The sequence below is a fragment of the Sminthopsis crassicaudata genome, chromosome 6 (genome assembly GCF_048593235.1).
Source record: "Sminthopsis crassicaudata isolate SCR6 chromosome 6, ASM4859323v1, whole genome shotgun sequence".
Lineage (NCBI taxonomy): Eukaryota > Metazoa > Chordata > Mammalia > Dasyuromorphia > Dasyuridae > Sminthopsis > Sminthopsis crassicaudata.
The window spans coordinates 79,116,818-79,128,700 of NC_133622.1; the positions used below are offsets into that span (position 1 = coordinate 79,116,818).

Genomic DNA, 11,883 nt, shown 5'->3' on the forward strand with positions numbered 1-11,883 from the left:
CTGGGCAAGTCACTTAGCCTCAATTGTCCCAGGGGGAAAAAAAAAGGAACAAAATTAGCTATTATAGTCTGCAAACTATTTAGAACAGAAAATAGGGAAGAACTGAACATGTTTGTAGGTAAAAAGGAAGGTAACAATAGGGAAAGGAAATCACAAAATCATAAAGCTAGGGTAATAAGGGTTACTACTGGCCATCTGGTTAATATCCTCATTTTAGAGATGAGAAAAATAGAGGTTCAGAAACTAACTTTTGCCTGAGATCAAAGAGATAGCAGTTGTCAGAAATGGGATTTGAACCTATCTGTGTTCTCTAACTCCACAGTCAGCGCTCTCATTCATACCATGAAACTACAGATGAAAGAAAAAATCAAGGTCTTTTAAAGGAGAAATGGAATGGTATCAAAGGTATGGGAAGAAAATTCTCTCTTGTTCTCATACTGAAAGAAAAGAAGAAAATATGAGTGATACAGAAAGAGTGAAGCATTTTTATTTTTAGAAAGTATCAGACAGCTTCAATGTTAGTAACATGGAGAAGAAATCATCTCAAAGGAAGTTCCTTAAAGATTCTGGGTATCATGTTAACCTGAAGAAATACTCATTGCAAATATTTTTTTCCAGTCTTTTTTTCAATGTTAAAGATATTTTTTGTCACACAAAAAATCATTTTATATAATCAAGTCCATTTCAAATTCTAGATGCAATATCTTCTATTTGTTAGATTAAAATTTCCCTCTATTGTCAAAAAGAACAAAGAATGATCAAGTAATCATACAATGACAGAATGGACTATGTCTTTCACTATGTCCTTCAGTAAATATGAAGAATAAAAAAATTCAGAAACATTTACACAAATTGATGGAGAGTAAAGTGAAAACAAAACAATGTAAATGGAAAGAACAACAACAATAAAGAATTATAATGTAATTATAATGGCCAAGTTTGATCCTAGATTAAAGATGAGGAAATGTACCTCCCTCCCTTTTTTGCATAACTGGAGGATCATAAATGAACATAAATAGATTATCAGATTTAGTATATGTTAATTTTGCTGATTTGTTTTATTTTAAAACTACAAAATAATCCACTTACCCATCCAACATAGAACACAAAATTCTCTAGTTTTTGTTTTTGCTCAAGTTTACATGCCCTCTGTTCAACCTTTTTAAGTATATTCTAAATTGTTTTCATTGAAATGTATTTGATTTTAACAAGTAATTTCCATAATCATTTTACAAGACTTAGTGAACTGTCTTTTTTAAACAGTTCTTTCTCAATTGTAATGTTTTCTATAATGTTTCATGTAATCCCTCTTTATACTTATTTTTAAGAATGATATATGACAATTCATTTGAAATTCAAAAAAAATTTCAAGATTTCCCAATTATTGATAAACTACTATGATTCACTGGGGTTAATAAAATGATTGATAATTTTTATTTAAATCAGATTTTTTAAAATGCTTTTTGACATAATTTATTTGATTGGAAAGTTTAAGATGTTATTATGATTTTCCACTTCCAACCGCTTTCTTAGCACATAAGAAACTATATCCATATAGTTTTTTTAAAATATGATACATAAATGTGGACATATATTTAGTAGAATTGCACATATTCAACCTATACTGGATTACTTGCTATCTAGGGTAGGAGGAAGGGAGGGAAAGAGGAAGAAAAAATATGAAACTCAAGGTTTTTTGCAAGGGTGCATGTTGAAAAGTATCTTTGCATGTATTTTGAAAAATAAAAGGTTATTATTATTTTTTTTTTTTAAAGGCTAGGGTTAAGTGACTTGCCCAGGGTCACACAGCTAGGAAGTGTTAAGTGTCTGAGGTCATATTTGAACTCGGGTCCTCCTTAATTCAAGGCTGGTGCTCTATCCACTGCCCCTAGCTGCCCCTTAAAAGGTTATTACTAAAGAAAAAAAAAAAAGAAAAGCATGATAAAAAGATCATAGCATAGGAAAACATGAATAAAAACCTCACATAATGAAAAGACAAGGAAGAGTTATGATTTGCATCCTATATACTAGCAGAAAATGAAGGAAGCATACATACCAGTAATATCACAAATCCAATGAAGTACAAAATGGATTCACAGAAGAGACACAATATTGCAAAATTCCCAGAAACTTCTACACATGAAATAAAACCATTATGAAACAAGAAATAAAATTACTGTGCCTCATAAGAATGATGTTATCTACAAAAATCTCATTTAGCACAAAGGTATACAGTTTCACTTTTCAAACTATTTTTATCTCAAAATAGCATTTAGTAAGAGTCATATAGAAAAATAAAAGGTAATGACCCTTTTATCACACTTTTTTGTACAGTGTTAAGCTCTTACCTCTTTATAAAAGTACAAAGGGCAAGAAAGTAAAAGAACATCGGGAATTGGTGAGAATAAATCTGGTCAAGGAAGAAGAAAATCTAACAAGAAATGCAATGCCATAAAAACAGTATAAAAAAAAAAGTTTTTGTTTTTTGTTTTTTTTTTTTTTTGGCCAGGTATCTCTTGATTTCTGAGTACAGCTTTCAACAATAAGAAACTGTCAGAGAATCTTATAAAGGGGGGGGGGGACTGGAGGCAGTAGGGCATAAGAGATTCTGGTTCAAAAGATTTGAAAACAATTACTCTTTGGCATAAGATTACCATTAAAACAAATATTTAAAAAGGCAACAAGAAAATGCAAAGTTTGGATTGCCTAAATTTTTTTTTTCACATTTCACATCATGAAGATAAAGAAAGAAATAGTAAAATTATACCATAGAGCAAGCCTCTTATTTGACTTATACAAGAAAAAGCATAACTGACAATGTTACAAAACGGCTTGTTTTCTTCAAAGTCTAAAACTAAAATAGTTAAAAGGACAAATGTCCATGGATGAAAGACAAGGAGGAATTCATTTTTAAGTGTCTAACTTTTTTGGAACTATGCCCAAAGGATTATCAAACTGTGCATACCCTTTGATCCAGCAGTGTTTCTACTGGGCTTATATCCCAAAGAGATCTTAAAGGAAGGAAAGGCCCCCCATATGTGCAAAAATTTTTGTGGCATCCCTTTTTGAACTGGCAAGAAATTGGAAACTGAGTAGATGCCCAGCAGTTGGAGAATGACTAAACAAGTTATGATATAAGAATGTTATGGAATATTATTGTTCTGTAAGAAATGATCAGGAGGATGATTTCAGAGAGGCCTGGAGAGACTTACATGAACTGATGCTGAGTGAAGTGAATAGAACAAGAGAATTTGTACACGGCAACAAGAAGATTATGCAATTTGATCAACTCTGATGAACTTAGCTCTTCTCAACAAGGAGACGATTCAGGCAAGTTCCAATGACCTTGTGATGAAGAGAGCCATCTACACCCAGAGAGAGGATTGTGGGAATTGAATGCAGATCAAGGCAGCATTCTCACTCTTTTTGTTGCTATTTGCTTGCATTTTATTTTCTTTCTCATTTTTTTCCCTTTTAGATTTTTTTTCTTATGCAGCAAGAAATTGTATAAATATATATGCATATATTGGATTTAACATTTTGATATGTTTAACACATATTGGATTACTTGCTATCTAGGAGAGGGAGTGAGGAAAAGGGGGAGGAAATTGGAACACAAGGTTTTGCAAGTGTTAATGTTGAAAAATTATCTATGCATATCTTTTGAAAATTAAAAGGTTTAATTAAAAAAATTAATAATAATTTTTTTAATCTAAATGTGACCTCAAATAATATAACAGAAAAAAAAATGTAAAGGGCTGAAACTCTGAATAGGTGCACTGGAATCAGACATCAGAGCACTTAAGGCTAATTACCCATTGGACAATACTCTATTAGGATATGCTTGGAAAAATGGCCCTTCTCACTATTTGGTGCTGCATAGATCTTTTGGTATATACAGATAATCCATAGGAGGGATTAGGTGGTGAGTAAAACAAGCCAAAGTCACTTTGGAGCAGGATGAGGAGAAGGGAGGTCAGTTGGTGGAGAGCATTTACCATAGTGCCTAGTTTACTGACTGGCTGATTGATTAGAATAAATTAATTAGTTCAAAGGAAGAAGACATTATTTCTATACTTACTGAAGAAGCTTTTGCTATCAAAAAGTTGAATCACCACTTCCAATGGAGAGGTTGTGTTTAAGGAACTTCTATCAGTTAATGGCATTATCTTTTAAAATTCTATGAGCAAACTAATTTACTGAATTCAATCTATATATTTATTAAGCACCACTGAGGATACAAAAAAAAAAAAAAATGAAACCAACTCTGCCCTCAATCAATTAACAAACACTTATAAAACATATACTATATGCCAGGCACTGTGCCAAGCATTAAAAATACCAACAGAGCAAAAGACAATCCCAGAGCTCAAACATCTTACATTCTATTGGAAAGGGAAGAGGGATTAGAATACAACATATTAACAGATAAATAAAAACAAAGTAATTTCAAGGGGTTGAAAGCACAAGCAACTAAGAGAATAAGAAAAACTAATGTAGGTAACACCTGAGCTGAACTTTGAAGAAAAAATTATTATAAGCTGTGAGGCTGAGGAAGGATGCATTCTACATATGTGGGAGAACAAAAACAGAAAGGTAGAAAGTGGGGTGTTATCTAATAAACAGCCACTTTACAGGTTTTACTAGAACAAGTAATATTAAATAAAATTGGGAAGGTGGCCAGAAGACAGGCTGTAGAACTACCGAAGAATACTTGAGATGATTGGTTTGGGAATATCAATTTGGCAACTATGTAGAAGCTAGATCAAAATGCTTGACAGTCCAGCTTGAGAAAGGATCCTCAATGTCCAGTATTTTGCCATACTAGATAAGCTTTAAAATTTGAATTGCCAAACATTTCAATTCTACTATAGAAGGCAACTCCAATGAGCTGGCCATATCATTTGAATGCCAAACATATGTTTGCCTAAAAGATTATTTTACAAATAACTCGCACAAGGCAAGCACTCATACAGGTCAGAAGAAGCAATAAAAGGACACTCTCCAGCTTTCTTTGAAAAACTTTGGAATCAATTGTGAGAAATTGGAGACAGTGGCACAGGAATCCTCATCATGGTATGCCTTCATTAAAGAAGTTGCAATGCTCTACGAGTAAAGCAGGATTGCAGTAGCTCAAAAGAAACTAAAATATGCAAATTTATAGACATCTTCACTCCAAATGTCCATATGGACTTTTTGTCCCCAGTCTGTGGTACAGCCTGCTGAGTTTATCTTAGTCTAATCAGGTACAGTCTAACACACTGTACTTTGACCTAAACATAGTGATGTCATTTTGGTCCTCTCCAAGCATGAAAGGCTACAATCAACCAGATCAAAGAGAAGCAATGAGAAGTTGGAAGGCTAGTAAAATAGTCTAAGATAGAAGTGATAAGGATGGTGGTTATATATGTGAATAAATATGAGATACTATAGAATCAGAATCAACAAAATCTGGCAATTGATTGGATATTGAGGATAATGGAAGAGTAAAAAATGCCAATGAAGTTGCAAACCAGCGACTAGAAAGATGGGGTTATTCTCCACAGAAATAGCAAAGGATAATGAGTTCCATATTAGATATGTTGATTTTCAGATGCCCACAGGATGTGTAGGTAGAAAGAGCCAATAGACCTGGTAAAGTCCAATAGAACTGGTAATACAGAATGATATGATTCCCTCTTGGCTATGAAATATATCATAGTTGGCATAACTGCAGAATGACTTAGAGGCAATGTATATTTGGAGAAAGGATGCTGGGCATAGAGTCAAAAGACTAAGGTTCAATTCCTTTGGTCCAATTGGATCCTTGAATCAAATTGGCTGTGTGGTAATAGCAAGTCACAAACTCATCTGAGTCACAATTTCCTCATCTTTTAAAAGCAAGATAGTAAACAACACTTAGAATACTAACATCATACTCTTGAGAGGAGAATACCTTATAAACCTAAAGTGTTATATCTATAAGTTATTATATTCACAGAATTTCAGAAAGGCCCTCTGAAATCATGAAATGCAAATCCAAATTCATTTTGACAATTAGGAACTAAAGACCAAAGAGGTTAAATGACTTGCCAAAAGTCATACAATTAATTGTTGGCAGAGTTAAGCCCAAAGTTCAGGATTCATTCCACACTCTCTTCTAAACCCCAGTGAGATTTATGCTGCTTTCTAAATCAACTTCAGTACGGTTAGCTTTTTCCATTTAGAGAAAGCCAGAAAAATGAATTTAAATAACAAATCTAAATGGTTCAATTCCCCTTCAAATAACTCTCAAATATCACCAGGAGCTTTCAACTTTGTGATCAAAAGTCACAACCTCTTTGAACTTCAGTTACCTCACAAAATGGGAACAGCAAAATTCATAAGCAAAACTTTTAGAGTAAAACAATATAAGGTATATATATAGTACTTTGCCAACATAAATAGACCTTATGTCAATTGTTACTATTGTTGTTTCCATCATCCTAGCACTATGCTAGGAAAAAAAAAAAAAATACAAAGATGTCATAGATGGTCTTTCTTCAACTATTAAGAGTGATTCAAAAAGAAAAAAAAAAAGAGTGATCCAGACACTTGGAGTTTTCTGCACTGAAGAGAGGACATAAAGAAGCTACAACAAATATAATCTATGGTGAGTTGACTATGCCTTTGAAATGATAACACACCTAGGAGTAAATATTTAAGTTAAATTAAATGTATAAAAAAGAAACAATTAGAAAAGAACCCAATTCTGGGTAAGAACCTCAAGTAGCTAAATTGTTACATAATCTTTTGAATAATAATTTTCATTTGAAAGTAGGATATACAAACACAATCTGAAATTTTGTGCGATACTAAAAAAGTTGCAATTATGAATGTCACCTTAATTTTTTCAGTCCGGAAGATTATAAAATTTAATATGATCTTCAATAGATTATGTAAAACTAGGGCTTAGAGGGAAAGGAAGCCACAAGGATAAAAGAAAAGGCCTACTCATTAATATTTTTCAATCCCTTTCCCTTGCCTTAAATTAGGTAGGGCAGTTCACAAATGAAGAAGGTGGGCCAACACATATTCTTACTTTTCTACCAGTCTAATCTTGAAAAATAAGGACACAATATTTTCCAATTTCTAAATCACTACCTGTGATTCACTACATGACCTTGAAAAAACCTTCCAATGCCAAATTCTATGAACATAGATCAAATTTATCTGCAAACTTACAACAAGATTTGCATTTTCTTAATGATAAAATTCAAGTGACTCACATTTGGTCCTCCACCCACATACAGCATATTCTAAAAGAGGAGAATTAGTTACACTAAAGTAACAAAGCTATTTCACACTAATGAGGGCAATCATCATATTTCTGTTTTGAAACCTAAAATACCTGGGTCTTCTGGGAGAAAATAAGGAGAAAAAGCAAAATTGCTAATATACCAACTTTGCTATTTATCCTCTTCAGCATTATCAATTTTTTAAAAATTTATGATAAGAATAATCCACAAGATTTACACAGCTTTGACTTGAATAAATCAAAAACTATTCATTAAGTACAACTTCTACTATCACAGAACATGCTTTATATATGGAAAGACTTGACTTACACATAGATATCAGCGATTTCAAACTGATGTTCTCTCTAATTTATCAAGTTCTATAATTAATTTGTTGCACCTTGGTCTCCCTAACTAACCATAAAGCAATAAAAAAACTAGCCTTAGAAATCAAAAGAAAAGAAGTTCAAAAGAAAAAAGTGATATAGTAACTTTTCCTTTATTGTTTCATCAATCATCATCAGGGAAAGGAGCAAATAGAGCAAGACAAAAAAAAAAAAAATTAGTCTGTTGTATTTGTTTTTTGTATTTTTATTGTTGTGATAAACGAGAGCCACCTGCCAGTGGCTGCTGGAGGTCTAACTCAGACCTATAGAATGGATCTCTTTTGAATGTGAGGTAATATAAAGAGATAACCAAATAGAAGAGTTTGTAATTTTTTTCTACAGGCAACAGGAAGCCAATGAGAGTAGGGAAGGGAAAGAGTATTTATATAGCACCTACTAGGTGATAGACACTATACTAAGTTCTTTATAAATATTGTCTCATTTAAATCTCACAACATTCCTTTTCACAGTTAAGGAAATTTTGGCAAATAGAAACTCCATGACTTGCCCATGGTCAAGTTATCTAATAAGTGTCTGAGGCCATCCATTGTGCTAGCTATCCCAGGAAACTGGAAGACCTGAGTTCAAAACTGACCTCAAACACTTACTAGCTTTGTGATCCTGGGCAAGTCACCTTTGACTCGGTTCCTCATAGAAAATGAGCTGAAGAAGGAAATGGTAAACCTCCTTTTTTTTTTTTTTTTTTTTTTTTTTTTTGTCAAGAAAACCCTGAATGGGGTCACTTGAAGAGGTGTACATAACTGAAGAAACTACTGAACTACTTTTCTGTCTCCAGTAAAGGTATATGGTCAGCTCTTCACTTAATGAAAATTACTTTGATTGTAAAGTGGAAGACAAAGTAGGGTGGGGAAGTTAAAGTAGAAAAATCAATTAGGAGGCTGTCGAAATAATATAAGGATGAACACAGCTGCAGGTCTAAAAGTGAGAATCAGGGCTGCATGAAAGAGATGGGGGGAAAAAAAGCAAGATGCTGCAATGGGTCAGATATGTGAAATGAAAAGTTAAGGATAATTCCAAGGTTACAATTTTGGAAAAACGGATAGTGTGTCTCTGACAGAAATTTGAACATTTTGAATAAGGGAAGGAGGGAGAAAATAAGTTAGTTTGGGACACACTAAGTTTGATATGAAATTGAGAATATTTCCTAATACCCTTTCCAGAAAAGTGAAAAACATACAAAAGTTATATTTAGTATTTATTTTAAAATAAAGTCCTTCATAAATCATTAATGTAGTTCATAACTTTTGATGCCCCCCAACATTTTGGTGAGGAGCGATAAAAAAAATAAATTTATATCTCATTTCTTTTCTGGTTTTATATATAATCTACCCAAATTTCAAAGTGCTATCTTCTTATTTTAAATTTAATCATAATTCTGATTAATGCAATGTCCAACCACAATTCCAAATAACCAAAGATAAAACTTACTACTCAATTCCAAATAAATAAGTGATTGATTTAAGACATACATTCCCAGACATGGCCAAAATAGATATGGTTTTGCTTGACCAGGCACGTTTGTTACAAAGGTTTTGTTCCCTTTTTTTTAATTTAGGAAGGGAAAGGAGAGAGGAGGTAGCAGATAAGTTCTCTTCCCCACGACCTGAATTTATAAAAAATATTTTCAGGAGAAGACAGAAGGTGAAAGGGAAACATAAGCAAGCAGGACAGCTTTGAAAGCTACAGGTTGAAAAGGGTACGTGTATATTTTAAGCAATATATAAGTGATCTGCAAGTTCAAATACAATCCCCTTTTTCTGATCAGTTGTGTATAGAAAAATGATCATTTGGAATTTTAAAAAAGAAAAATGAATTTGATCATAAATTGTCTAATAAAAATTAATAATATAAAATTGAGGTGACCAAAATGTTATTTGCCAAATATGAAACTTGTATTTAAAAATAAAAATCTAAATTACCTTCCCCAGATACTCAGGAACATAGGATCATAGATTCAGAACCAGACGGAACATTAGAGGCCATCTCCTCCAACTCCATTTTAACAGATGGGTAAGCAAGAACACGGTAAGTTGGGTGCCTGGCCCAGTATCCCATGACAAGCAAGTGAAAGTAACCATTAAAAAATGGTGACGAATTCATCTACAAAAGTCTTTGCCATTAAATTAATCCATCATACCAGCTGAAGCAACAAGTATTTTAGATATCTTTCTTTTAAAAAAACACCTAATACATCAAAAATAACTTCACCCTATCTTTGTGATTTACACATCAAACCAGAAAGCATGGCTATTTGCTCGTATCTCTAAAATCTTCTAGACCCCCTGACGAGATGACCTGAAATTGATTTAAAATAGCATAAATGCTGAAAAGAATGTGTACATGCAAAAAAAAAAAAAATTCCAAAACTTCATTAACATCCTCTCCCCAAAACCCCCCAAATTACATCTTCACACATTACACATGCCCTCGCACTTTCCTACGGACAACAAGCAACTCTTTACCTAGTATATTTTCTTTTGTGTATAAGCAGCAGAAATAGAAATTAAGTAAATGCTTTCACTACTGTGGGAAGTGATCTGCTCAGTTACTCAAAACTTCGGAAAACTAAATCGGCAGCATCTCGATGACAGCGGGAAAAGGATCACAGGATGAAGTTCTTTTCCCCTTCAGGCGACAAGAGCTTTAAAAAGCGTTCACCCAGGGGGAGTCAAGCACATGGCTTCTCCCCCCCCCAGCCTCCGAGGGGACTGCGCTGACCCTGAGCTCCTACTCACCAAGTTAAAGACAGTCTCCACAATATCCCTATTGGTCACTTCTCCGACTTCCACCAAGCCCGAGAGCACGGCAAACTTCATTCGGATGCCCCTGATGGGGATGCCGGGCTTCAGAGGCAGCGCACCGGCGTCCAGAGGGGCTCCCAGCCCTTTGGCTCCCCCTGCTCCTCCATCACCTGTTGGCGGCGGGGACAGGGCCCGGCTGTCTTCGCTAGCCATGGCGGGTTTTCCTTTACGGTCACCCCTTCCTGAGCGGGGCACAGCTGCACCCACGCGGGAAGGCGCACGCACGAGCGCGCCTCAAGTGCCCCACGCAGGGCCTCTGCCCGCGACCCGACGGCCCCGATCCACGGCGTGGCCCACCTCCGCTCCCCGAGGCTTTCGGGCTGCCGCACACGAACCTGTGGGGAGACCAAAACACGGGGTCAGCCTGGGCTCCCACGGGCCCGGCTCGGACCGGCCGAGCAAAGTTCCCCGACGGGGTGGTCTCACGGCGAAGCCCCCGCGGCGCGCTCCAGTCGAGTTAAAAGAGAGGCGCCCGCCCGGGGGGAGGGAGTGAAAGGAGCGGACAGGTTGTGTGGCTAACCCAGCCCTACCGGTCCGGGGGAGCTCGTCCAGGTAGCCTCCTCGGCAGGTGCCGGAGAATAGGAGGGAGGGGAAGGACGGAAGGGGAGGAGAGGGGAGAGGGAAGGAGAATTCGCCCTCACCCGGGCAGGACGGACTTCTAGCAAACTCTCCTCCCCGCTCCGGCACGGGAAAGAAGGGGAGGGGCCGGTACAGGTAGAGATGCAGGTGCAGGGTGGGGGAGGGGTTGAAAGCTTTAAGCGTGGGAGGGGGCGGGGGAACCCCTCACACACCTGGGGGGGAAGCAGCGAGCCGGGGTCTGGGGGTGGCTCGGGGCCGAGGGTGTCGGGAAGGCGGTGACCGGAGCTGGCCCGGGCAGTGCACCCGCTCGTAGGCTCCCTCCCAAGTTTCCCTAGACCGCTCGCTGGCAGCCGGCGGCGGTACCCCAGAACTCCATCGCTTCCGGGGCCCGCCCCGCTCTGCGCTCGCTCAGCTCAGAAGAAGGCGGCAGCTGCCGGAGCGGCTGCTTCCGGCGATCGCCCCAATGGAGGGGCCCAGGCGGCTGCGGCTCCCACCGAGACGGCTCGGGCTCAAGTGCCTACTACTCTGAAGGGAGCTGCCATCGGCCGCCATGACAGCGCGCCGCCGGAGCCGGGCGTGCGCGTGCGCGGCCGCCGAGCGCGCGGGGAGGGAGGGGAAAGGAGGAGGGAAATGGCACGAGGTGGAGCGCAGCAGTGGAGGGAGCGGGGGAGGAAGGAGCGACTGGGGGGTGGGAAGGAGGCCGGGCGGAGGGGAAGGATGCGAGAGGAACACCGAGAACGAGGCCGGGCCAGCTCACTGAGGGGAGAGCCGCGCGCGCGCAGACAGCACAGGGAGGGGGCGCCCGCTCAGGTGGAAGCCAGGTGTGTCCCTGGCTTCCCG

General features: G+C 37.8%; 1 protein-coding gene across 4 annotated transcripts in view; it reads right to left on the reverse strand.

Annotated features, from left to right (window-relative positions):
- Positions 1–11,616, reverse strand: part of LRBA (LPS responsive beige-like anchor protein) — a 742,057-nt gene extending 730,441 nt beyond the window's left edge. For 2 of the 4 annotated variants that reach the window (XM_074272516.1, XM_074272513.1), the window contains exons 1-2: positions 11,256–11,616; positions 10,399–10,799 (exon numbers count right to left, since the gene is read on the reverse strand). In XM_074272516.1, the coding sequence (XP_074128617.1) occupies positions 10,399–10,617 (219 nt within the window). In that variant the 5' untranslated portion in view covers positions 10,618–10,799; positions 11,256–11,616. The other 2 variants (XM_074272515.1, XM_074272514.1) reach the window with 2 other exon arrangements.
- Positions 11,617–11,883: the final 267 nt, after the last annotated feature.